Source organism: Rattus norvegicus, chromosome 3 (assembly GCF_021556685.1).
Source record: "Rattus norvegicus strain SHRSP/BbbUtx chromosome 3, alternate assembly SHRSP_T2T, whole genome shotgun sequence".
Taxonomy (NCBI): Eukaryota; Metazoa; Chordata; class Mammalia; order Rodentia; family Muridae; genus Rattus; species Rattus norvegicus.
This window is the reverse complement of record NC_141536.1, coordinates 28,166,127-28,193,141: the sequence shown is the minus strand read 5'-3', so window position 1 is coordinate 28,193,141 and position 27,015 is coordinate 28,166,127. Positions and strand designations below refer to the sequence as shown.

General features: G+C 38.9%; 1 protein-coding gene across 48 annotated transcripts in view; it reads left to right on the top strand.

Moving 5' to 3' along the window:
• Qtman (queuosine-tRNA mannosyltransferase) overlaps window positions 1–27,015 on the top strand; it is a 390,738-nt gene that overhangs the window by 190,125 nt on the left and 173,598 nt on the right. For 31 of the 48 annotated variants that reach the window (NM_001393689.1, XM_087653016.1, XM_087653032.1 and 28 more), the window contains 2 exon segments: window positions 7,231–7,398; window positions 14,385–14,558. In NM_001393689.1, coding sequence (NP_001380618.1) covers window positions 7,231–7,398; window positions 14,385–14,558 — 342 coding nt within the window. 48 annotated transcript variants of the gene reach the window in all.

Here is a 27,015-nt window from a genome sequence, read left to right as displayed (position 1 = left end):
AGTATCTTTATTTCTGTACTGTTGTAACCTATTATTTTTTCCTTTAATTGAATTTTTTAATTTACATTTCAAATGTTATCCCGTTTCCCAGTTTCGAAGACATAAACCCCCTATCTCATTCCCCTCCCCTTCATCTATAAGGGTCCTTCCCTCCCCAACCACTCCCCTTCCCCTCCCCCAGACATTCCCCTGCATTGGGGGTCCACCCTTGGAAGCACCCAGGGCTTCTCCTTCCATTCGTGCCCAATAAGACCATGCTCTGCTACATATGCAGCTGGAGCCATGGGTCTGTCTGTTGGGTAGTGATTTAATCCCTGGGAACTCTGGTTGGTTGGCGTTGTTGTTCTTATGGAGTTGTAAGCCCCTTCAGCTCCTTCAATCCTTTCTCAAATTCCTCCAATGGGGATCCAGTTCTCAGTTCAGTGGTTTGCTGCTAGCATTTGCCTCTGTATTTGACATGGTCTGGCTGTGTCTCTTGGGAGACATCTATATCTAGCTCCTGTCAGCATGCACTTCTTAGCTTCATCAATCTTATCTAGTTTTGGTAGCGGTGTATATATGGGCCACATGTAAGGCAGGTTCTGAATGGCCATTTTTTCAGGCTCTGCTTCAAACTTTGCCTACATATCCACACCTATGCAAATTTTTCTTCCACCTTATAAGAAAGAGTAAAGCATCCGTACTTTGGTCATCCTTTTTTTTTTTTTTTTTTTTTTTTTTTTTTTTTTTTTTTGAGATTCATGTGATCTGTTAATTGCATCTTGGGTAATTTGAGCTTTGGGGCTAATTGCCACTTATCAGTGAGTGCATACCAAGTGTGTTTTTCTGTGATTGAGTTACCTCACTCAGGATGATATTTTCTAATTCATTCCATTTGCATATGAATTTCATAAAGTCTTTGTTTTTGATAGCTGAGTAATATTCCATTGTGTAGATGTACCACATTTTTTGAATCCATTCCTTTGTTGAAGGACATCTGGGTTCTTTCCAGCTTCTGGCTATTATAAATAAGGATGCTATGAACATAGTGGAGCATGTGTCTTTGTTGTATGTTGGAGCATCTTTTCGGTATATGCCCAGGAGAGGTATAGCTGGGTCCTCAGGTAGTAGTTCAATATCCAGTTTTCTGAGGAACCTTCAGACTGATTTCCAGAGCGGTTGTACCAGTGTGCAATCCCACCAACAATGGAGGAGTGTTCCTTTTTCTCCACATCCTTGCCTGCATCTGCTGTCACCTGAGTTTTTGATCTTAGCCTGGTTCGAGGTGGAATCTCAGGGTTGTTTTGATTTGCATTTCCCTGATGACTAAGGATGTTGAACATTTCTTTTGGTGCTTCTCAGCCATTCAATATTCCTCAGCTGTGAATTCTTTGTTTAGCTCTAAATCCCATTTTTTTAATAGGTTTATTTGGCCCTCTGAAATCTAACTTCGTGAGTTCTTTGTATATTTTGGATATTAACCCTCTATCAGTTGTAGGATTGGTAAAGATCTTTTCCCAATCTGTTGGTTGCCATTTTGTCCACATGACAGTGTCCTTTGCCTTACAGAAGCTTTGCAACTTTTTGAGATCCCATTTGTCGATTCTTGATCTTAGAGCATAAGCCATTGGTGTTCTGTTCAGGAAATTTTCTCCAGTGCCCATGTATTCAAGACTCTTCCCCACTTTTTCTTCTGTTAGTTTGAGTGTATCTGGTTTGATGTGGAGGTCCTTGATCCACTTGGACTTAAGCTTTGTACAGGGTGATAAGAATGGATCGATCTGCATTCTTCTTCATGCTGACCTCCAGTTGAACCAGCACCATTTGCTGAAAATGCTATCTTTTTCCATTGGATGGTTTTGGCTTCTTTGTCAAAAATCAAGTGACCATAGGTATGTGGGTTTATTTCTGGGTCTTCAATTCTATTCCACTAGTCTATCTTTCTGTCTCTGTATCAATACCATGCAGTTTTTATCACTATTGCTCTGTAATACTTCTTGAGTTCAGGGATAGTGATTCGCCTAGAAGTCATTTTACTGTTGAGGATAGTTTTAGCTATCCTGGGTATTTCATTATTTCAAATGAATTTGCAAATTGTTCTTTCTATCTCTATGAAGAATTGAATTGGAATTTTGATGAGGATTCCACTGAATCTGTAGATTGCTTTTGGTAAAATGGCCATTTTTACTATATTAATTCTGCCAATCCATGAGCATGGGAGATCTTTCCATCTTCTGAGATCTTCTTCAATTTCTTCCTTCAGAGACTTGATGTTCTTGTCATACATATCTTTCGCTTTATTGATGTAGAGTCACATCAAGTTATTTTATATTATTTGTGACTATTGTGAAGGGTGTCATTTCCTCTATTTCTCAGCCTATTTATCCTTTGAGTAGAGGAAGGCTACTGATTTGTTTGAGTTAATTTTATACCTAATTTTGTTGAAGCTGTTTATCAGGCTTAGTAGTTCTCTGGTGGGATTTTTGGGATCACTTAAGTATATTATCATATCATCTGTAAATAGTGATATTTTGACTTCTTCCTTTCCAATATTTTTCCCTTTGACTTCCTTTCATTGTCTGATTGCTCTGGCTAGGACTTCGGGAACTATATTGAATAAGTAGAGAGAGAGTGGGCAGCCTTGTCTAGTCCCTGATTTTAGAGTGATTGCTTCAAGTTTCTCTCCATTTAGTTTGATGTTGGCTACTGGTTTGCTGTATATTGGTTTTACTATGTTTAGGTATCGACCTTGATTTCCTGATCTTCCCAGGACTTTTATCATGAAGGGGTGTTGAATCTTGTCAAACGTTTTCTAGCATCTAATGAAATGATCCTGTGTTTTTTTTCTTTGAGGTATATAGTGGGTTTTGTTGATGTATTTCTGTATGGTAAACCATCCCTGCATCCGTGGGATGAAGCCTAGTTGATCATGATGGATTATCATTTTCTTGTGTTCTTGGATTTATTTTGCTCGAATTTTATTGAGTATTTTTGCGTCGATATTCATAAGGGAAATTGGTCTGAAGTTCTCTTCCATTTTTGGGTCTTTATGGGGTTTAGGTATAAGAGTAATTGTGGCTTCATAGAAGGAATTGGGTAGCACTCTGTCTGTTTCTAGTTTGTGGAATAGTTTGGATAGTATTGGTATGAGGTCTTCTATAAAGGTCTGATAGAATTCTGCACTAAACCCATCTGGCCTTGGCTCTTTTTGATTCGGAGACTTCTAATAACTGCTTCTTTTTCTTTAGGAGTTATAGGGTTGTTTAGATGGCTTATCTGTTTCTCATTTAACTTTGATACCTGATATATGTCTAGAAAATTGTCCATTTCTTCAAGATTTTCCATTTTTGTTGCATATATGCTTTTGTAGTAGGGTCTGATGATTTTTTGAATTTCCTCAGATTCTGTTATGTGTCCCTTTTTATTTCTGATTTTGTTTATTTGGACACACTCTCTGCGACCTCTGGTTAGTCTGGCTTATGGTGTTTCTATCTTGTTGATTTTCTCAGTGAACCAGCTCCCAGTTTTGTTGATTCTCTTTATAGTCCTTTTTGTTTCTAATTGGTTAATTTCAACCCCGGGTTTGATTATTTCCTGCCTTCTACTCCTCTTGGGTCTATTTGCTTCTTTTTGTTCTAGAGCTTTTCAGTGTGCTGTAACGCTGTTAGTGAATACTCTCTCCTGTTTCTTTTTGGAGGCACTCAGAGCTATGAGTTTTCCTCTTAGCACTGCTGTCATTGTGTCTATAAGTGTGGGTATGTTTGCCACGCCTTTAGAGCTCTGTCTGTTTAATTCCTTGAGACGTCAGTTGGCTGAATTCTTTATTGGATGGCGCTACAGGCATGCATGTCCTTGTGTGTAGTCCAGTCACTCACAAAATATGTAATGAATGAGAGGAAAAATGCTTTTCTAGGTTAGTGTAGTCCTTTCCATTCTTTTGTTTTTCTCTTTTTCTAGCAAAGATTGTAATAGGTACCATTGACATAAAAGTATTGAGTTCATCCTAGTATTAGATGATTAAAAATTGATAGTGAAAAGGTAAAAAATAAAGGTCCGAGCTGCAGGGCATTACAGCTCATTCTTTGCTACTACTTAGTTGCTCCTGTCTTGTCATTTAGTGTTCAGTCTCTTCTGTCATGCCCCTTCTTCCAGCTCACTCTCACTAGTCACTCTAGTCAAAGCATCTGCATCGCAGCTGCTATTGTCTTTTCTTTTTCTTCTTTCTGTCCTCCCATCATTCCCACAGTGGAAAAGTAATTAAAGTGAAGTTGTCTGGTATTTAAAATAATCTTAGTTTTTTGATAAAATATGTAAGTTATAATAATACAAGCATAGTTTATACTAAAGAATCCTCAGCATATTAGATAATAGAATATAAAAATAACTTGCTCTAGTTAAAGATATTATGTTCCTGTTAATAAATTGAACTGAAAATCATACGTAAGATTTATTTTTGAGTAGGCAGTGACCATGCCTTACTATACTGCTTTAAATTTACTCATTTAAAAGAGTAGCTCAGGCTGTCCTCAAGCTTGGACTCATGCCTCTGCCTCCTGAACACTGGGATTACAGTCATGCAATACCATGTATGTCACAAGTACTTTTTCATGTAGTGAAATATGAAACATACTATTAAGAGCAGACAGTAAAACTTTGCAAGTTTTCTATACTTCACTGCAAAGTGAAAAGAAGCAACACCCAAATCATTTTCCTACTTAAAACCTCCCAGCATCTCCTTGCTGTTCTTTCTGTAAAATAGAAGAGTGTGTTTGTGTCTTTCAAAGGTTCATATACTTTTTCAGCCTCGTCCTTCTTCAGACTGAGCAACATCCTGTGTTGTCCTGGTCACTGTGTAGATCTTGAGCTACTTCTTTGCTCCTAGTCTACCGTCGCTGTCTGGTGCCCACTAGGTTAGAACTCTCGCAAAAGAAATGTGGGTGAGTGATGCTCGGTGGAGGAAGCTATGCTTGGCGACATAGTAGGGGTATTTGCTTTATAATTTAGTGTTTAAAACAGCCCAATCTGTCATTTTAATCATCAGGAGTGGGGGAAAAACACATTGACCCCTTCAAGATTTAGCCAATAGATTAAAGTGAGTGAGTTAACGTGAATTTAGAAGTTAGATTTTCAACATTCAAGTCAAGATACTGTTTAGGAAAGTCAGGCATGCAGTCGTATGTAGGTACCATGTGTGAAGGAGTGTTAGATGGCCCATTTAGATAATGCTGGCAGTGGCCAAATATAGTTATTTCTCTCAGTTATTTTGGATCAGTTTTACTTGTTAAGTACTCATCACTGCATGTGACTGGTCCTGTGTTGACAGCAAGTTCAGTTTTTCTCTGAGAAGAACAATCCTGTGTGTCCGTGCTATTTTCATCTAAATGCTCAGCTCATATGCCTACAGTGCTTAGCTGAATTTCAGCATCATTATACACTAGGAAGAGAGTGACAAGTATGTGGCTTTCATTCAAACTGAGCAGAAAAGAGTAAATCTCATTGCAAGAATGAAACAAAAAAAGGCATGTGTATCGATATGATTGCAAATTTCTAGATGGATGTCACTAGGCCTATAATATTTGCTCATTTAGTTAAACAATTATTATAGCAACTTATTTGTACTTGGGCAAAGTGGTAAGCTAATATTTTTAGTGATAATTTGATTTTGGTAGATATTCTAAATGTACGTTTCTTTTACAGAGATAAAGTTCTAATTTAAAGCTCTTTGGTGATCTACAAACAGCTTAGTGCTGTAGTAGCATTGTAATAAGTACAAATCCAGCTTATACAGTGATTGTAGTATGTCATGTTTATGAACCATTACGCAACTACTTTCTCTGGGCATGACATTAATTTAAAAATATCAAGCTTAAAACCTTGTAAGATCTTTCTCCTGAGATAAACTGCTCAATGTAACTTATGCTCAAGTAGTAGCTGGCACAAAGTACCTCGTCCGAATGGCTTTTGGTCTCACCTTATGGCCGTTCCTGCCAAAGTACCCCTCAGGATGATAAAGTACTTCTTATGAGGCTTATTCACATGGTACCTGAGGCAAGAGGAGCATCAGTCGCTGAAGGTTAGGTCCTGACTGAATGATGTCTTTCATTGTGTAATTTTTGACTTTAAAAAATTGGTAGTTTGAGCCAAAGTAAAGTGTTTCTGTGGATTATAGGTAGCTACATCTTTTACATTTTTGTTACTTATGTGGTGGTTGTTGTTGTTGTTGCTTGTGGTTTTTGTTAACAAGTGTGATTGTAAAGAAAACTCAATGTTTTGTACCTTGACTTTTTAGTATTAATCTATAAGGGTTGTCTGTATGTTCTCACTTGTCCAAGTGCTGCCCCCTTTTTATCTTTCTCTATACATATGTGGTAGCAGATTGTCAGGGGGCCATTTCCCAGGAATCTGAATCTCTTAGTACTCCCTTTATGTCAGTTCCTCTAATGCTGTGTGTATGACTCCTTGAGAGACACTTTTCATCCTCCTGGGCTGCCTTGACCAACATTTCTGTTCTTCTCAGCTTGCCTCTGTCACACAATAGATATCTTAGTAAATGGAGAGAGAGAGAGAGCAAAGAAGGGATTTGATTTACTTATAAACATGGATAGATAGACTTCCAAGTTTTTCTAGTCAACCTTTTATCATTTTCTATTTGGTTTATATAAAGGGTTTTACATATTTAGTGCCAGCCATGTGAATCACTAATAGAGAAAATATTTTAAAATATTTTTATTAGTCTAAGGATTATAGCATATTTTAAAGAGGCATTGAAAAAAATATGCCAAGAAAAGAGACCACACTACACAAGTATATTGCATGAATCAAACAGGGTTTTGTCAAAAAATGAACATGAAGACGTCCTGCTCTTATTCTGAACTTCAATAGTTGGTTGCATAAAGAAGTCCACGTAATGAAACTGCAGCAAGTACTCCCCAGCCGGCCTTATCTCTGCTCCTGTTGTCCTCAGAACCTCTCTTGCCTCTTTCAATACAATCCAGCCAGTGTGTTTATCTTTCTCTTCTTTCCTGTTCCTCAGAAACAAAGCTGAACTGAGACCGGTGCAATCCGACTTTTATAGTTCTTCACAGTTACTTTTTAAAAGATCAGAACTGCATGAGACTTGCCTCTGCATGGTACTATACAACAAGTATTTATATGTCCCTACAGAGATACATGTTTCTTGGGGTAGAAAGAGGAAAGAGGGGAGAAGAAGTCAAAGGGTGGCCCTTGAAGCATGTTTAGTTTCTTTCCTAGGGTCCTCTTTGCAAGCTCAGTACTCAACCTGGCTGAACTGAGTGCACTTCGGCCTGATCTGGGAAAATTGAAGAAGATACTGTACTTCCATGAAAACCAGTTGGTATATCCTGTCAAGAAGTATCAGGAGAGGGATTTTCAATATGGATATAACCAAATTCTCTCATGGTAGGTATAAATCATGTAAAATTTATTCTTTGCCATCTTTTATCCCTTTTTCTCAACCCAGATTTTTAGGTGTGGGCAATGCATGGACACAGGCCAGAAGAAGGCTATGGGTGCTTTCTATAACTCTCTGCCCCTTCCTGTGAGACAGCCTCTCCGTAAACCTCGGGCTTCTGTTTCTCTTTGCTTTACTGTCTTCCTAGGAACAGAGGTTATAGGTAGGTACGGATGCCTAGCATGGGTCCTCATGATTTTGAAGCAGTTTGTTTTACTGATGAGCTATTTTTCCAGTCCACATCTTTTCAGATGGGTAATTTGTAAATCTGGAGATCATTATAATTTAGGAGCAGATTAACTCAGGTATAGGCACTTAAAGATTCTTTCCATAATGTTATGTGTATTTTTGGAAGATTTATAATATCATTGTTATTCCTTCTTTGAAAAACCTTTTTTTTTTTCTAATTTTTGTACCATTTTATTTTGTCTAGTTTTCCAGAGCATAATATGTTTTATTTTTCTTTTGTTTTATTGGATATTTTCTTTATTTACATTTCAAATATTATTCCCTTTCCCGGTTTCCCCTCTGGGAACCCCCTAATCCCATCTCCCACCCCCTGTTTCTACATGGGTGCTCCCCCATTCACCCACTTCCCTGCCCTGGCATTTCCCTTGAGGCATTGCACCTTCACAGGACCAAGGGCTTCTCCTCCCATTGATGCCCGACAAGGCCTATCCTCTGCTACATATGCAGCCAGAGCCATGGGTTCCCTCCTTGTGTCCTCTTTGGCTTGTGGTTTAGTCCTGGGGAGCTCTGGGGTATCTGGTTGGTTGACACTGTTTTTCTTCCTATGGGGTTGCAAACCTCTTTACCTCTTTACCTCCTTCAGTCCTTTCTCTAACTTCTCCATTGGGGTCCTCATTCCCAGTCCAGTGATTGGCTATGAGCATCCACCTCTGTGTTTGTCAGGCTCTGGCAGATCCTCTCGGGAGACACTGTCAGCATACACTATTGGCATCCCCAATAGTGACTGAGTTTGGTGACTGCATGTGGGATGGATCCCCATATGTGGCAGTCTCTGGATGGCTTTTCCTTCTGTCTCTGTTCCACACTTTGTCTCTTTATTTCCTTCTGTGAATATTTTGTTCCCCCTTCTATGAAGTACTGAAGCATCTACACTTTTGTCTTTCTTTTTCTTGTGCTTCATGTGATCTGTAAATTCTATCTTGGGTATTCTGAGCTTTTGGGCTAATATCTACTTATCAGTCAGTACATATTATGTGTGCTCTTTTGTAATTGGGTTACCTCACTAAGGATGATATTTTCCATCCATTTGCCTGTGAATTTCATGAAGTCATTGTTTTAATAGCTGAGTAGTACTCCATTGTGTAGATGTACCACATTTTCTGTATCCATTCCTCTGTTGAAGGGCTTCTGGCTATTATAAATAAGGTTACTATGAACATAGTAGAGCATGTGTCCTTGTTATATGTTGGAACATCTTTTGGATATATGCCCAGATGTGGTATAGCTGGGTCCTCATGTAGTACTATGTCCAATTTTCTGAGGAACCTCCAGACTAATTTCCAGAGTGGTTGTACCAGCTTGCAATCCCAAGAGAATTATTTCTTTTATAAAAATTTCAAATTTGTGTTAATTGTACATTTCCTGGAGCATGGTCAAATTCTGAGTGTCCTACCCCTTGATAGATGTGTGTCCTTACTGTCCACACCCCTGCTCTAAGCCATTTATTATGGAGAGTGGTATTTGTTTTATCCTGTCACATTTTGTATGAGGTCTTGCTATGATGACTTCCTGTTTAGCTATCACTATATTTTGGTGAAATAGGTTAGGGTGGGCATAGGGGTTTTCCTAGATGTTTTCTCTATCTTTTTCTCAACTGTGCATCTGTAGTCTTTGATAACACTTCAAAGTAGTGTATTATGCTATGACGTCTGAAGGAGGAACATGCTTTTCACATGACTTCTGGCAGCAGCACAGACAGGACTCCTAGTTACAGTAGGGTCATGGACCCAGACAAGGCCCCTGATACAATTGGGATCATGGTACACTGACATGTATTCAGGCCACAGCATAGACCAGGGGCAACCACCCAGGCTTTGGTTTTAAAGTGGGCCATGGACATCAACAGAAACCCAGATGCAGTAAAACCATGGGCCTGGACATGGCCCTCTGCATGGACATTACTATAGACTTAGATGGCAGTGCATACTACTCAGATCAGTATTAGCCCCAGTGGCAACACGGTCCATGAACATCAATCAACATGACTTCAGTTATAGCACAGACCTTGGTCATCTGTGTAGTGTTTAGTGATAGCATGGGCCATGGATATCAACACAGACCCAGCCACAATAAGACCACGGACCCAGGTAATAACACAGGCCACCTACATTGACATGGCCCCTATCTGCAGCCTTGCCCAGGGACATCAACATAGCTTCAGGCTGTGGCACAGACCATGGACATCCATGTGGCCTTGGGTGAGATTGTAGGACACAGATATCCTCACAGATTGGCCTCAGTAAGACCACATATCCCAGATTTGGCCTTCTGCTCAGGTGGCAGCACAGGCCATTCACATCAGTATGGTCTGAGCGGGTGGTAGCATGTAGACAGTAGACATCAACATGGATTCAGGCCAAGATGCAGGCCATGATCACCCACATGTCGATAGTTAATGACGTGATCCTTGGATATCAACTTAGACCCTGGCAGTATTAGAGCCACTGACCCTCACCAGTGTCACAGGACATACTGGTCCTTTGAGGAATTCCAACCAACAAAGTGGACTGATCCTTTTCTGAGGCCTCCATCATTGCCCAAGGCTAGAGTGACCCTACAGCCACGCAGCCAGTGAGCTTCTTGGGAGCTGAGTCTGCATCTGCTTAAGCAACAGGTTTCTATACACAATACCATTGACCTACCCAGCAACCGCATGTCACCATTGACCTCCACCTCCTTCATGCCTATCCCTGCTAGTGTGTCCCCTGCCCCTCTACACAGCACATGCACTGCTCGGCTGCACCGTCACTCCCATCTCTCTATCTCTTGTTCCTTCCTCTCCGTTAACTCTGGAAGGGAGAGGCATTTCTGCCCCTTTACCACAGTTTTGAAGAGTCTTCTATGGTTTCATATTTGGGTTGTTACTTTTTTGGGGGGGATTGTCAAAGAAGCCTTCTGTGTCTTTCTTCCTCAATTGTGAGTCTGTAGTCATTCAGACCACTGCAGAAAGTTTTGTCTGTTATAGTCAGCAGAGGTACAGAGCATGGACTTCCACACGGTATCTGGAGACAGGACAGACAGTGCACATCTCACTCGCCTCAGAAGTCACTGTGTTCCACAGAACTCAGCATGGTATCCAGTGGCATTATGAGCACAGACACCAACATGCATTTAGGCAATAGCACAAACCACGGACATCCAAATGGACGTCTGTAGAAACACAGGCCACAAACACCAACATGGCCACTGCTATTCTTTTCATGGAAAACATATATACATACATAAACCAATCATCTAATTATATATTGAACCAGTTTTTTACTGTTTTATATAATATTCAAAATAAAAACAGTTGACAAGGATATTTAATCCCTCATTCCTTAACTTATTTAAATAATAAAAATGCAAACAAGTTATTTTATCAGGTACTTTCACTGTGTTCAGCTCAAATTTAATAGAGAAATAAAAATGCAATAGATTAAGTGATTGTGCAGCTCCAGCATTCTGGTTGTTTGCTTTTATATTTTGTTTGTTTGTTTATTTTGTTGCTTCTATGACAGAAACTATAGAAAATGGAATATGAATGTTTCAGTGTTTCTCATCCCTTTCCCAATGAAGAAGCTTCTGAAATGACAGCCTGATAATACGTATTTCCAAGGTGAAGTCCTTGTGTACTGTTACTCCAATATAGTTTCCCCAGACGCTTACTGAAGAAGTCCACCACAGCCCCACACTGGCTTCCTTGCAGCATCCTGTTGCATCAGTGCATCAGCCACATGAGCTCAGTTCGGAAGGGACTGTGTACGTGTTACACACCTCCATTAGTAGCTCTTAGCTGCAGAGGTTCATAATGTGTTTGCAAAGACCTTGCTAGTCTGTTCCTTACTTTAGTTGACATACAAACCCAGCTATATGGTAGTAATTTTGTTTTGAGCATTTTGTAAATGTTCTCCTACAGTCATTTTTACAAGCTGCTTCAATTGTGAGGGAGCAGGGCTATCAAAGGAGTAGAAGTGCTGCAGTCAAATGTCTCATAAAAACACCCATTTTAAAATTCATAGTAAAATTAAAATACTTCATTTTATCTTGAAGTGGCAACTGGAAAATATGTTTTACAAATGAAAACAAGAGACAGGAGAGATGGCTCTGTGATTGTGAGCACTGACTGTTCTTCCAGAGGACCCAAGTCCAATTTCCAGCACCCACATGGAATCTCACACCTATCTGTAACTCCAATTCCAGTACTCTGACAACCTCACATGCTCATATACATAGGCAAAACATGGATGAGCATTAAAGAAGAAATAATGTATGTACTTAAAAAATTAAAATGGAATTGCCTTGTAGTTTATCAATATGTAAAGCACTGGTCTTGCTTTTGTGGTTATTGAATTAGTACCATACATTCTTTCAGATACTATGTTTTTATTACCCTGAGAAATCATGAGGGAGGAATTAAGTATTTTTCCCTTTATGGGTGGCCTTGTACTTAATGGAAGTTACACCCACTCATATCAGAAAAGAAATATGTGAGAAACTATATTTCTGTAGTTCAATATAAATCCTTAACATCATAGACTAAATACTTCAGATTAATAGTAGTTGGGTTGTATGTCGCTTGTGGACAAATATTAGATAAAACAATTAGCTCCCTGCCCGTCTTCTTCTTTACAAATATTTTTCCTCATAAGGATAGAGACCTAAAACTTGCATATGATTTTCCAGCATCTTTCCTTTCAGAGGATAAGCTGATAGACAAGTGTGCAGAGAAATCCTGTTGCACTACATCATTATTTGGCTTCACAGTTGTCCAGAGGAGAAATCAGAGTGTCAGAAAGCAGTCTGATCCAGGTGCTTTGAGAAACACGGCTTCCTCTTCCAGTGTTCCCTCCATGTTCCTGCTGACGTTTGTGTGCCTTGGCACTGACAGCGTTCTTTCTGGACTGTGTGACAATTAAGGATTTTAAAGATGACTGACATAAGCCATCACCTTAAACAGAAGTGTCACTAACTCTGACTTAGGAACACATGCTATAACTATATATTATGACCCGTTGCTCACAATTGCAATATATAACATATGGTGCAAACAGACTAGCTGTAATGTTCTTCAACTTTTAGTATATTATTGTATTTGCTTCCTTTATCACTTTGTTTTTTGTCAGCATATTTGTTGATGTTCCTTTATAGTATCTATGTTCTTTTTGTCATCCTGTTCCCCAAATTTTCTCAAGGTAGGGGCTAAAAAAAGAATCCAGGTAAAGGTAATTTTTTGCATAAGAATGGCCACTGGGTCTTTCTGATGGGCTTTGTTCTGTTGTCTTCTAAAAATAACAAACCTTCCTTCCTAGGTAAATATGTTGTTACTTAAACCAAGGATTAGCTGTCCCATTCATGTTTTATCTATAAACTCTACTTGCATTTTTATAATCTAATGGATATGCATGTTTTTCAGTCTTATTGATGTATTAATTTTAGGATGAAATAAAGGTATCTGGTTTTTGATGTCTTCCTTCTTAAGGACTTCGGTTGCTGTGATAAATGCATGACCAAAAGCAATTTAGGGTGGAAAAGTTTAATCCCCTCTTACAAGTCATAGTAATCCAATTCAGTGAATTCAGAAAGACCTATAACTTGAAGTAGAAGCACGGACTTGCATTCGGTCTCCATTTTATACAGACCAGCCCCACCTGCCTAGGGATGGTACCACCCATAGTGGGCTTTACTCTCTCAAGATCAATTAGTAATCAAGAATATGGGACACAAACAATACACATGGCCAATCTGTTGAAAGCAGTTCTTCAACTCACGTTCCCTATTTGTAGGTGTGTCAAGTTGACATGTAGGTATACCAAGACAAGCCATCATAGACATTTTCAAGAATCAAATCTTATTAAATCAATTTTTTCACATTCTACTTCTAGGTTTATTTAGCCTACCCACTGCTACCATTAGTGTTGAAGATTGCAATAGGCATTAGGAAGACTACTTCTATTTTTATGTGATCTAAAACATGCTTTCACATTTTCTTTCAATAATATGTCATATTTTTAAAAATATTGAAGAAAGTTAATTTGTCTAAATTATCAATACTACATTTCTTTTGTTTAGTTCTAAAGATGAGTACTTGTGGTCATCAATACATTTTACATAATAAATCCTAATAATGTGGTATCTAGATCTATTGCACTATTTTTTTCTACTTCCGTGACTATCCTAAACAGCACGAAAGTGAAATAAGTTACTATCACCCTATGTAGTACTAAAACTCAGAACTATAAATTTCTTCAAACAAAGGCTAGAATATGAAATGAACTTTAACTAAATCATATTCAAGGTATCATGACCCTATAAAAGTCTCAATGACCTTCCTCAGAGACAGTGAGGAAGCCATAAGCCTTCTGTCCTCTGTAGTAGAGTATAGAGACTTGGTTGGACTAGCTGTGCTTGGTACTGATGATGTTAGAAGTTTATGGCATTTGGAGAAATAGACATTAGTTTAAAGTGTTCTGTGATTTCATTCAGTTACCTAATTTCTCTCTGACCTGTGTCTTTCTTAAGCCACTAACCCACCCTTTTATGATAAAACTGAGAACTAACATTTCTGGTACTTGCGGCTTCATATATAGTAATGTTAATTGCTCTTTGCAAACCTACATACAGCATAAAGTCTAGGTAATATGCGGAGGTCTTCGGATTATCAAATAATTTGTAATGAATTTGCAATTGTCTTTTCTCTTTACAGTTTGGTGGCTGATGTTGTGGTATTCAATTCCAATTTTAATATGGAATCATTTCTTACTTCTATTGGAAAATTCCTGAAGCTGATTCCTGATCACAGGCCTAAGGATCTGGAAAGCATTATCAGACCCAAGTGTCAAGTAATTTACTTTCCCATCAGATTTCCTGATGTGAGCAGGTCAGTGTACTTGACTGTGTTTTTCGTATTTTTATCATAAATCAAATGTGTAGCAGTTGATATTCTTTTTTGCCAGCTTTGCCTTTTCATTATAATTAATTAGATAATTGAATTCTCTCCATAATGTGATTTACGAAAATTTTTGACAATCAAGTATCCACCCTATCAATGAGTCATTACTCCAGATACTGAGTTATTTCTTTCTTTATTCTTAGTTATTTACCAATGTAGGGAACTGTGGATTATAGGACTTACTGCTTTATTTCTTCTTTGTTTGGTTGTTATGATGTGGAAGTAATTGTGAAGCATATTTCTTAAGCTTCTCTTTCAGCATGGGTCTATTTTTTTTTTATTCTTTAATTTTTTTTTTTATAGTCCAGTCTTCATCCCCCTCTCGGTCCACCCTCTGACTGTTCCTTATCCCATACCTCCCCGCAAACCCCCATCTCCAAGAGGATGTCCCCACCTCACTCCCACCTCACCAGACCTCCCCACTCCCTGGGACCTCAAGTCTCTCATGGGTTAGGTGCATCTTCTGTCACTGAGGCCAGACCAGGCAGTCCTCTGCTGTATGTGTGTTGGGGGCCTCCTACCAGCTGGTATATGATGCTGGGTTGGTGGCTCAGTGTCTGAGAGATCTCAGGGGTCCAGGTTAACTGAGACTGCTCATCTTTCTGAAGGGTTGCTCTCTTCCTCAGTTTCTTCCAGGTTTTCTCTAATTCAGCCACAGCGGTCAGCAGCTTCTGTCCATTGGTTGGGTGTAAATATCTGCATCTGACTCTTTCAGCTGCTTGTTGGGCCTTTCAGATGACAGCCATGCTAGGCTCCTGTCTGTAAGCACACCATAGCCTCAGTAATGGTGTCAGGCCTTGGGCCTCCCCTTGAGCTAGATCCCAATTTGGACCTGTCACTGGACATCCTTTCCCTCAGGCTCTTCTCTTTTTGACCGTGCAGTTCTTTCAGACAGGAACAATTCTGGGTTAGAGTTTTTGACTGTGGGAAGGCAACCCCATTCCTCCACTTGTTGCCCTGTCTTTCTACTGGAGGTGGACTCTGCAATTTTAATGTTTAACAGTAACTCCTTTAAGTAAATCAGTGTTAAGTCTAATTTTTGGATGTTTTTAGTTTCCCATTCTAGTTTCTTAGGCTTCTTCATTTTCAGTTTGTGTTATCTTATCCATGATCTAAACATTCCACATTGGGCTGCAGAAGCACTAACAGTTATTTGCTTTCCAATACTAATACTTTTACAACTCTTGTTTTGAGACTCACCTAGAATTAGTGATTGATGTTTTGCAAAGGGAACATTCTGGAATTCCTTTTCACTTTCAATTAAACTTAGAAAAGTGATACTTTCTACCACTAAGAGTATTTCTTCCTAGTGAACAGAAAGTTTTCTTTCCTGAGACTTGAGATGGCTTAGAATTCTGCTGCTCTGTAATGGTGTTTTAAAGACATTTAAGAACTGCTCGGTCCCTGTGAAGTTACTCGTGTGTGTTGTCAGTGGTGACCACTTAGATTGGGTAGCCACTTGCAGTCTTTCCCTGGGGAATAGTGTTCTACTGTCAATATCCGTTAGTCGCCTGGAACTCTTTGTGTAGTGTAGAGGCCTGAAGCGCTTTCCTGCATTCGGTTTGTCTTGTCTCTTGTTATCCTTGATCACTCATCTTTATGCAGTAGACATGTATGTATGTGGTAATAACTCACGAAAGAGGTCATGAATGTGAAAGACTGACATAGCGGTATATGGGGCAGTTTGAAGAAAGGAGAGAGAAGGCAGGAAAGATGTGACCATAGGAGAAAAGCTTTACTGCTCTCTCTCTGGAATGACTTAATATCCACACTATGTCTCTACACTCCTCAGCTGACTGAGATTTTGCTGCAGGGTAATACTCCTTACCTAGTTTTAAATTTTATTTTTAAAAATGTTTTTAAATACATTCCCCTACCTTTCTCAGATTCTTCCTGAACTTCATGTTCTCCCTCCCTCTGTTTCAATTTCTCAATTAAAATAAAAACGAAATTAAAATAAAAACGGAATTAAAATAAAACCCAACTAGACTAGATAGATAAAAGTCTAGACAAAACAGAAAGCATGCAAACACATGGAGTCATGGAGTGCGGTTAATGTGTGCAGTGCCATTGCACTGGACAAGACTGGTTTGCTCTTTCCCCGCAGCTTACCACTGGAAAGCTTACTGCTTGGTACGGGGTGGGACTCTGTGTTCACCTTCCATAGTAGGACTTTATTCTGCTTTCAACTTGTCTGCAGAAACAGTCCCTGGAGTCCATGAGTATATCACTATGGTTGTGTCTGGACATGCTGTTTTCTTGAAGTCATTCCCCACCTCTGTCTGTCCTTTCTTTTTCTTCATAGGTCCCAGAGTCTTGAGTGGAAGAGCTTGATAAAGACATTCTGTTTAGGGCTGACTACTGTGAAGTCTCTTACTCTCTGCACATTGTTAGGTTGAGAGTCATCGTGTTAATTACCTCTACTATAAGAAGTGGAATCTGTGATGAGGGCTGATGATGTACTGATCAGTGGGTGTTATTTTATTACGCTGTTCTTCTACAGGATAATGTAGTAGGTTTTACTCTAGGCCCCATGACCTTTCTAGTGCCAGATTCTTGACCCCTTAAATTCAATGAAACTTTGTTGGTGACTGCTGTAGCACTGTACCACTATTGCACCAGTATATTTAGTAGGCAGGTGCTGGCGTAGGTGCAGGGTCTACAAGAGTTTATGTTGATGGTTCCCTTTTCCTCCTCCTGTAGCTTGCAAGTACCATGACTGATAATGGTGGTGAAACTTCTAGATGGACACCAGTTTGCTTTTTGTTTTGTTTTTTTTGTTTTTTTTGTTTTTTTTTTTTGCTTTTTATGGTATAAGTAAACTGTGTTTTCAGCTATAGGTCTATTGTTAGGTTGTACAGGGTAACCAAAAGCCTTCGTCAATAGCCTGCAGTATTTGTTTGTTTGTTTGTTTGTTTGGCACCTGTGCATGTACATGAAGGTGCTGAGGTGGGTGGTGGTGGGGTGGGTGGATTGTCTCCCCCTCTAGCCAATAACTTGGTGGCATAAGATTGAGCATAAATTATGGGTATTATCTTCCCCTTTATATGGTGACTCCATTTAAATTCTTTTCATGTAAGTGTATATTTTATTTAGGTAGCTTCTTTGGTGGTACTTTTTCATACGACTTTTCAAATAGCATTAGAGTTAGTTGTCCCTCTTCATATTCCTTCCTTTACTCTGTCCTCCTACCTCCTGCCCCATTTAATCTTCCTGTTCTAATTTCCCCTTTATCTCTTTATAGTACTATATTCTATTTTCTCTACACTCGGAAATTCATCTCCCCTGGGTCCTCAATAGGTACCTAACTTCTTGTTTTTTAGGTTGTGGCACACATTGCATCTAAATATAAGTGAAAATATGCAATATTTGTCTCTCAGTCTTGAGCTTGCTCACTCAGGATAATTTTTCTATCTCTATTTACTTACTTTCAAATTTTATAATTTTGTTTTTCTTAACTTCTAAATAATACTTCGTTGTATAAAAGTACCATATTTTCATTATTATTCATCAGTTGATGGATATTTAGGCTGTTCCCAGTTTCTGGCATTATGAATAGAGCAGAAACAAACATGGGTGAGCAAGTGTCCTTCAAGTGAGATGCAAGACTGTTTCCACAGTGGTGGAGCTTTGTAAGTAGCCCTCACATTTACTTCTATACTGGCTATACCAGTTAGCACATCCACTAACAGTGAATTAAGATTCCTTTCCCTGTATCCTTGCCAGCATATGTTGACATTTATATTATTGATCTTGGCCATTCTAGAAAAGGTAAAATGAAACCTCAAAGTATATTGAATTTACATTTCCCTGAAAGCCTAGCAAGGGAAATAAACATTTTTATAAGTGTTTCTCACCCATTTGTCTTTCATTTTTTGAGACCTTTCTCATCGGTTTTATACCCCATTCTAGAATTGAGGAATTTGTTTTCTTGATGTTCATTGTTATTGGTTCTTTGTATATTGTACTCTATTCTACACCAGGCTAACTCTCTGTCAGGTGTACAGTTGGGAAAGACCTTTGTTTCACTCTGTTGCTGCCTCCTTGTTTGAATGATTATGTCCTTTGCCTTACAGAAATGTAGCTCTAGGGAGCTGCAGTTTTTAATTGTTAGTCTGTGCTGTTAGTGTGTTCTTCTGAACGCCCTTTCCCATGCCCATGAGTGTAGTCTGATTCCACCCTTCTTCTTCTCTTAAGTTCAGGTTTTCTGATCTCATACTTAGGTCCCTGATTCCTCTAGAGTTCAGTTCTGGATGTGGTAATAGGTAATGAACTGTTTTCAGCCTTCTATAAGCACTACCTAGTTTGAGCAGCCCCATTTGTTAAAAATGCTGTCTTTTATCCACTGTGTATTTTTGGCTTCTTTGTCAAAAAAGCAGGTGTCTGTAGGTATGTGAAATTATGTCTGAGTCTACATTTCTATCCTGTTGTCTGTTTATATACAAACACCATGCTGGGTGTTTGTTATTATTTATTTGTTTGTTTTAAATAACTACACCTCTGTAATACAACTTAAAATCTGGAATGGTGATCCCTCAAGCAACTTGTTTATATTAAGAATTGCTTTACTATTCCTGGGAATTTTGTTTGCATATGATCTTTAAGATGTTATTTTCAGTGAAAAATTGTATCGTAATTTCATGGATATTTCATTGTATCTGTAGAATGCTTTTGGTAGGATAGCATTTGCTACTACTTGTAGACAAACAGAGCAGATCACATCTGAAGTGGACTACATGCTTGGCAGTCCTCTACACATCACAATATTAATTCTGTTGATACAGAGTATGGTAAATCTTTGTATTTTGAAAAAATATTTTGTTCTTATTTCTGATTATTTGATTTCATACCTAAGTCTGATTATTTCTTCTTTTCTATTTTTCTAAGGTATTATTATAGATCTTTCTAGTGTAATATTTAATTTTTAATATGCAATCTTGTCAGTTTCTTTATATAGGCATTTAGTGCTATGAACACGCATCTTAAAACTGCCTTCCTTGTGTCCTGTATGTTTAGGTATGTTGTCATTTTATTTTCATCCAGTTCTAAAATGGTTTTAATTTTCTTCTTGATTTCTGTCATTCAGTAGTGACTTGTTCATTTTCTATGGTTTTGTGTATTTTCTATCATTTCTTTTATTGTTGATATCCATCATTACTGCATGATGGCCAGATAGGATGCAATATGCTATTTCGATTTTTCTTTACCGATTTGTTTTGTCTCCAAATTTAGTATTATTCTTTAAATTTTTTATTATACTTAATTTTTAATTAAATTTTTTATTATACTTAATTTTTTTTAACTTAATCACTTTACATCCCACTCACTGTTTCCCTCCCAGTCACCTCTTCCCCATCTCCTCTTTCCCTTCTCACCATCCTTTTTCCCCTTTTCCTCTGAGCAGGTAAGGGCTCCCTGGTTATGTACCCCACCCTGGCACATGAAGTCCCTGTGAGGCTAGGCACGTCCTCTCCACTAAGACCAGACAAGGCAGCACAGCTTGAATAACATCTCTCAAATACTGGCAACAGCCTTTGGGATAGCCCTGCTATGATTGTTTGAAGCCACATGAAGACCAAGCTGCACATCTGCTTCATAATTGGTGGGAAGGCCTGGTTCCAGCCCCTGCAAGTTCTTTGGTTGGTGGTTCAGTCTCTGAGAGCTCCGGTGGTCCAGGTTGGTCTTCCTCTTAGAGTCCTTTTCCCCTTCAGAGTCCAAGATTATTCTTCCTATTCTTCCATAAGGAAACTCCGTCCAGTTTGGCAAGGGGTATATGCCTCTATCTGAGTCGGTTGGTGTGTCGAACCTCTCAGAGGACAGCCATGTGAGACCCCTGTCTGTAAGCATCACAGAGTATTATTAATTGTATCAGGGATTGGTGCTTGCCCATGGGATGGATCTCAAGTTGGGCTGGTTATTATTTGGCCGTTCCCTCAGTCTTTGCTCTGGTCCCTGCATTTCTTGTAGACAGGATAAATTTTAGGTCACAAGATTTAAGGGTGGGTTAGTATTCCTATCACAACATGGGGCTTCATGCCTGGCAACAAGAGTTGGCCTCTTCAGCTTCCATAGCTCCAATGTTGTAAGTCATAGCTAGAGTCGCCTCCCTTAATTCTTGTGCACTTACCTTATCCTAGGTCTCAGTCACATCCTGGAAATGGCCACCTGTTTTGGGTTAGCCTGATATTGTTTCTATTCTGATGTTAATTCTGCTTCCTCAAGAGGGGTTTCTCCTAATGAGTCATTTGTCACATACTCAGATAATCTCATATGAACCTTATCCCCATTTTAACTGGCCAATAAAGGCTAGAGCCCGTAATTGGGCAGTGGAGGGGAAAGGTGAGACTAGAGATTCAAGAGTGGGGGTACGTAGAGACAGAGAAGATGATGAGAGGGGGAAAGAGAGGATAGAGGAAGAGGAGGAAGAAATCAGAATGTACCAGAACTGTGGCCAGGAGAAACTACAAGTATCAAGAGGTCTTCTTGCTGGGGAATAAGTTAGTATACTGTTAGATCTGCCTAATATAGGCATATAGCATATAATTATAATGACTGGATTCCGTTTTTTTAATATGGGCTTATTGGGGTTGGAAATTCCAGGAACAAATTGGCACCCAATATGGGGCTTAGAACCAAACTAACCTAAGATAAAAGTCTACCTACCCCCCAAACCCCCAGTATAAAAATAAACTACAGCTGCTAAAAAGACATTGGATTGTGGGGAAAAAAACCCTGCTGAACTAAACCAACCTGTTTATTTAAAGATGGTCAAATGTCTTACTGAGTAAGAGGCTATGCCCATACTTGCATAGGAAAACAAGAGTTGATAAAAGTCAGACATGACAAAGGGAGCTACCCTAAAGATTTTGGCTATGGATAATAAGAAATTTGACAATATCAAGAAGACAGATGATGTATACGTGGATCTTTGTATAGAGAGGCAGCTCTGGGATTAGCTGAGACTTAAGTGTCTATATACAGCCAATAAATCTTATTGGATACAAATTTTTCATTACTTATTATTACATACCATCCATTAAGATAGCATGAATAGAAATTTATACTGTAGTTTGATTATGTGGTCAAACTACCGTTTAAAGAACAACAGTTGTCTGTTTTTATTGATCATCCCTAATTAATCTATACACCTTACACGTTCCATACAGATATCTTTGCAGCACTATGTGTTGCTTGTAAGGTTTGTATATTACAAAGTAGAAGATGAGAAAGACAACCCTGACGAAATTTACGCTGTAGGGTGCTGAATTCTGTGATCTTCTGTTCCAGCCCCCTAGTAGATGCTACCTCAACTACATTGAAGCTATTTCCTCAAAGACTTGCTTCCAGAACATTTCCAGAACAGCTAGCTCTCCCCTCTAGCCTTTCAGACTTTTTCAGTCATACTTCAGCTAAGCCATGAACTTTCTTAGCACATAAAAACTAGAAAACAAATAATGCCACCTAGCCTTCCTTTGCAAAACCATTTCTCCTATTTCCTTTTGGTCCCCCAGAAGCAAATTCTTCTCCCCAGTTCAGCAAGAAGCAAGCAAAAGATCACTGTCCCTAGTCCTTTAGTTTGGGGTAGATGGCTCTAGTTATTTTATAAATTATAGATATGTTGTAATTTTAAGGGATAATTTGCAAATGTTGTAGCTTTGGATAAGAGGAAATAGTTCTACCTGAAGACCAGCTGTATCACTCCTGGTTATACATCCAAAAGGTGCTCCACCCCATCACAAGGATACGGATACGTGCTCTACTATGTTCATAGCAGTCTTACTTGTAATAGCCAGAATCTGGAAACAACCCAAATGTCCCTCAACCAAAGAATAGATTCAGAAAATATGATTCATTTAGACAGTGGAGTAATACTCAAGTACTAGGAATGGATTTTGCAGGCAAATGGATGGAACTACAAAATATCATCCTCAGTAAACTAACGCAGACACAAATTGACACATGGTACGTACTTGCTGATAAGTGGAGATTAGCCAAAAAGTTCAGAATACCCATGATATAACTCACAGACCATATGAACCTTAACAAGAAGGAAAGCCCAAGAGTGGGAAACTTTGCTAAATAAACAATTAAGAACGTTATGACCAAGATATCATGTAAGCAGGTCTTAGCCCACAGTGTTACTTGAACTTTTTTAAAACAATAATTTGCTTTATATTATTCAAACTTATATAGTACAAGCTATTATTTAAATAAATGATAATTTTCATAATGCCTTCAGTTTTAAAAAGGTATTATTTTATAAAGATATTGAGAAATATTTAGTAGTTCCAATAACAAAATACCTGACATTACTAAAAAGAACAGGTAGTAAAATCTTATATTCTTCTTCTAATACAGATGGTGTTTAGTGAATTTAAATAAAATTGAAACAGAGGATGCTATTGTATCATTAATACATATTAATGATAATTGATGATAATAAATTAGCATACTGTATAATGTAATGTAGTCTATATTAATCAAGGAAGAGAGAAAAGCATACCTCTAACAAAATAAGTGATTGTTGCATATAGCATTGTTATTTGTTAAAACTCTGAGCTTACCTCTCAGGTAGGATTTTAGCAATGTTGGGCATTTGTTGCTGCCTTTTGCTTCCTCAACCTTCTCATGGTCAATTCATATAAGCTAGACTGCTAAAGAGAAACAGTTTCCTAGAAAATATTTCATAATCGGTAATAAACACTTAAGAATGGGGAAGCTATTATATGTTTGGCCACATATACATGTATCTGACTCTTAGATGTACTAGCCTAGGGCTAGCCGTTGTAATGATCATGAACCTGGGTTCTTTAGAAGTTATGATTACATTTCCCGTGACTAATAGGGGCAATATAGTGATTGATTAAAGGAAGACATGTACTGCAAGATCTTAGGAGACTATCTGAAATATAACAGACATATAAATTATTGATTATTTTATCATTAACTCTTTCACCCTGTCAATTTATGACTAGCACATCTACTCCAACACATTACCTTCCTTAGTCAACATGCGGAAACAGCAAGAGGTCAGTTTAATAAAGACAGAGAGGGAACTTTACTGATTTTCTTTGTTACTTTTGCTCAAACAATTCTTTGACCAGAATTTGTTGTCCATTGATTGAGTCAACTTTTCATTTTTTCCTGTCCAATTTTGTCTTTATTTATGCAATTTTAATGAAAATATTCCATGATTATGTTTACTATTATCTTAGGTTTAATTATCATCAATTTCATATACTGCTAGTTGTCTGAAAGCCTCAAATTAGAAATTGCCTAGATCAGATTAACTTGTGGGTATATATTTGGAGGATTGTGTTGATTGCTAATTAATGCAGGGGCACCAATCCCATTGTGGGTAGCGCCATCTCTAGAAAGGTGGTCATGCATAAGGATAGATAACCATGAGCCTATGAAGAATGCAGAGAATGAGCCCGCATTGCTTCCGGATTCCTGTCTCCAGGTTTCTGCCTTGAGTTCCTACCCATGACCCAGTCCTATGTGATGGATGAAACATACCCTTGCCTAACCTAATTTGCTTTTTGTCATGATATTTGTCACAGAAGCAGAGATGAAACCAGAATAACTGTTTACACATGATCTCATAACTCATAATTACTTGCTCCATGTTTTGTTGGCTCCATGTTCTTCAATCTGACATAAAAATACATTTATATTCTTTCATCTATACTCAGCAGACTATAAAAGGATTGCATAAAAAGAATGCACCCATCCCTTATTCAAGTGCTTTTAATTCCTACTTCTAATCATATCAGATTTCCTTCTTACAGACAGTACATGTCCTTCAAACTTTGTTTTGAAACCTCCAATAATAAGTCTTCTGTCTTCATTATTAGCTGATGATTTAAACATATAAACGATCAACATTGTACACTTTTGCATCACTGTGTCATTCAGTTATGTGCTTCTAGATGTGCATTCTCTATCCCCACAGCTGTTGCTATTAGGGATGAGTCAACGTTATTTTCCAGTAAGGCTCCGTCCTCACTTCTTCTTTTTTTTTTTTTTTTTTTTTTTTTTTTTTTTTTTTTATTAACGTGAGTATTTCTTATATACATTTAGAGTGTTATTCCCTTTCCCGGTTTCCGGGCAAACATCCCCCTCCCCCCTCCCCTTCCTTATGGGTGTTCCCCTCCCCACCCTCCCCCCATTGCCGCCCTCCCCCCAACAGTCTAGTTCACTGGGGGTTCAGTCTTAGCAGGACCCAGGGCTTCCCCTTCCACTGGTGCTCTTACTAGGATGTTCATTGCTACCTATGAGGTCAGAGTCCAGGGTCAGTCCATGTATAGTCTTTAGGTAGTGGCTTAGTCCCTGGAAGCTCTGGTTGCTTGGCATTGTTGTTCATATGGGGTCTTGAGCCCCTTCAAGCTTCCAGTCCTTTCTCTGATTCCTTCAACGGGGGTCCCGTTCTCAGTTCAGTGGTTTAATGATGGCATTCGCCTATGTATTTGCTGTATTCTGGCTGTGTCGCTCAGGAGAGATCTACATCCGGTTCCTGTCGGCCTGCACTTCTTTGCTTCATCCATCTCATCTAGTTTGGGGGCGGTATATGTATGGGCCACATGTGGGGCAGGCTCTGAATGGGTGTTCCTTCTGCCTCTGTTCTAAACTTTGCCTCCCTATTTCCTTCCGAGGGTATTCTTGTTCCCCTTTTTTTGGTTCTTTTTTTTTTTTTTTCCGGATCTTGTTCCCCTTTTAAAGAAGGAGTGAGGCATTCACATTTTGGTCATCCTTCTTGAGTTTCATGTGTTCTGTGCATCTAGGGTAATTCAAGCATTTGGGCTAATAGCCACTTATCAATGAGTGCATACCATGTATATCTTTCTGTGATTGGGTTACCTCACTCAGGATGATATTTTCCAGTTCCAACCATTTGCCTACGAATTTCATAAAGTCATTGTTTTTGATAGCTGAGTAATATTCCATTGTGTAGATGTACCACATTTTCTGTATCCATTCCTCTGTTGAAGGGCATCTGGGTTCTTTCTAGCTTCTGGCTATTATAAATAAGGCTGCTATGAACATAGTGGAGCACGTGTCTTTTTTATATGTTGAGGCATCTTTTGGGTATATGCCCAAGAGAGGTATAGCTGGATCCTCAGGCAGTTCAATGTCCAGTTTTCTGAGGAACCTCCAGACTGATTTCCAGAATGGTTGTACCAGTCTGCAATCCCACCAACAATGGAGGAGTGTTCCTCTTTCTCCACATCCTCGCCAGCATCTGCTGTCACCTGAGTTTTTGATCTTAGCCATTCTGACTGGTGTGAGGTGGAATCTCAGGGTTATTTTGATTTGCATTTCCCTTATGACTAAAGATGTTGAACATTTCTTTAGGTGTTTCTCAGCAATTCAGCATTCCTCAGCTGTGAATTGTTTGTTTAGCTCTGACTTCTTTTCTAGAGTCCTTCTGTCTCATATACTGAAGGACAATTCTAAAGGTTTGTTGTGCATTATTTTTCCTCTTGTTTTTTAATAGGTGGTCATTGGGAGGGTGTGGTGGGGCCTCATGTAGTCCAGACTGACCTCGAACTCACTGTGTGGCTTAGGATGACCTTGAACTCCTGATCTTCCTTCTTCCTGCCTTTATTTTACAAGTTCTGGGACAGGTGTACTGCACAATCTTTGGCTTAGTTTTCCTCTTGTGAATCATTCCGGTTTTCCTTTTTTATTTAAAAAACAAACATCACTCCTTTCTGCTACTACCTTTTATTTTTCTTAGTAACAAAACATTCCAAACTGTTGTTTATACTTTCCACTTCCACTTTAATTTCTAGTATTCTTTCAAAAGCTGTGGTATGGAAACATTTGGAGTCATGACCCTCAATGAGGTTCATTCTTTTCATTTCTACAGTGATTCCTTAATCCTCATCTTCCTTAAGAGCAGTCCCTGTGACGTGGTGACCCCTTCTCTTCTCTTCTCTTCTCTTCTCTTCTCTTCTCTTCTCTTCTCTTCTCTTCTCTTCTCTTCTCTTCTCTTCCTCTCTCCCCCTTCCTCCTTCCTTCCTTCCTTCCTTCCTTCCTTCCTTCCTTCCTTCCTTTCTTCCTTCTTCTTTCTTTGTATTGGATATTTTTTATTTACATTTAAAATGTTTTTCCCTTTCCCAGTTTCCTGGTCATAAGTGCCCTATCCCATTCTCCTCTGCTTCTTCTGTAAGGGTGTTTCCCCTTCTCAACCACCCCCTTTTCCTACTCCTCCTGACATTCTCCTGCACTGGGGGGTCCAGCCTTGGCAGGACCAAGGGCTTCTCCTCACATTGGTGCCTAACAAAGCCATCCTCTGCTACATATGCAACTGGAGCCATTGGTCTGTCCATGTGTACTCTTTCGATGGTAGTTTAATCCCTGGGAGCTCTGGTTGGTTGAT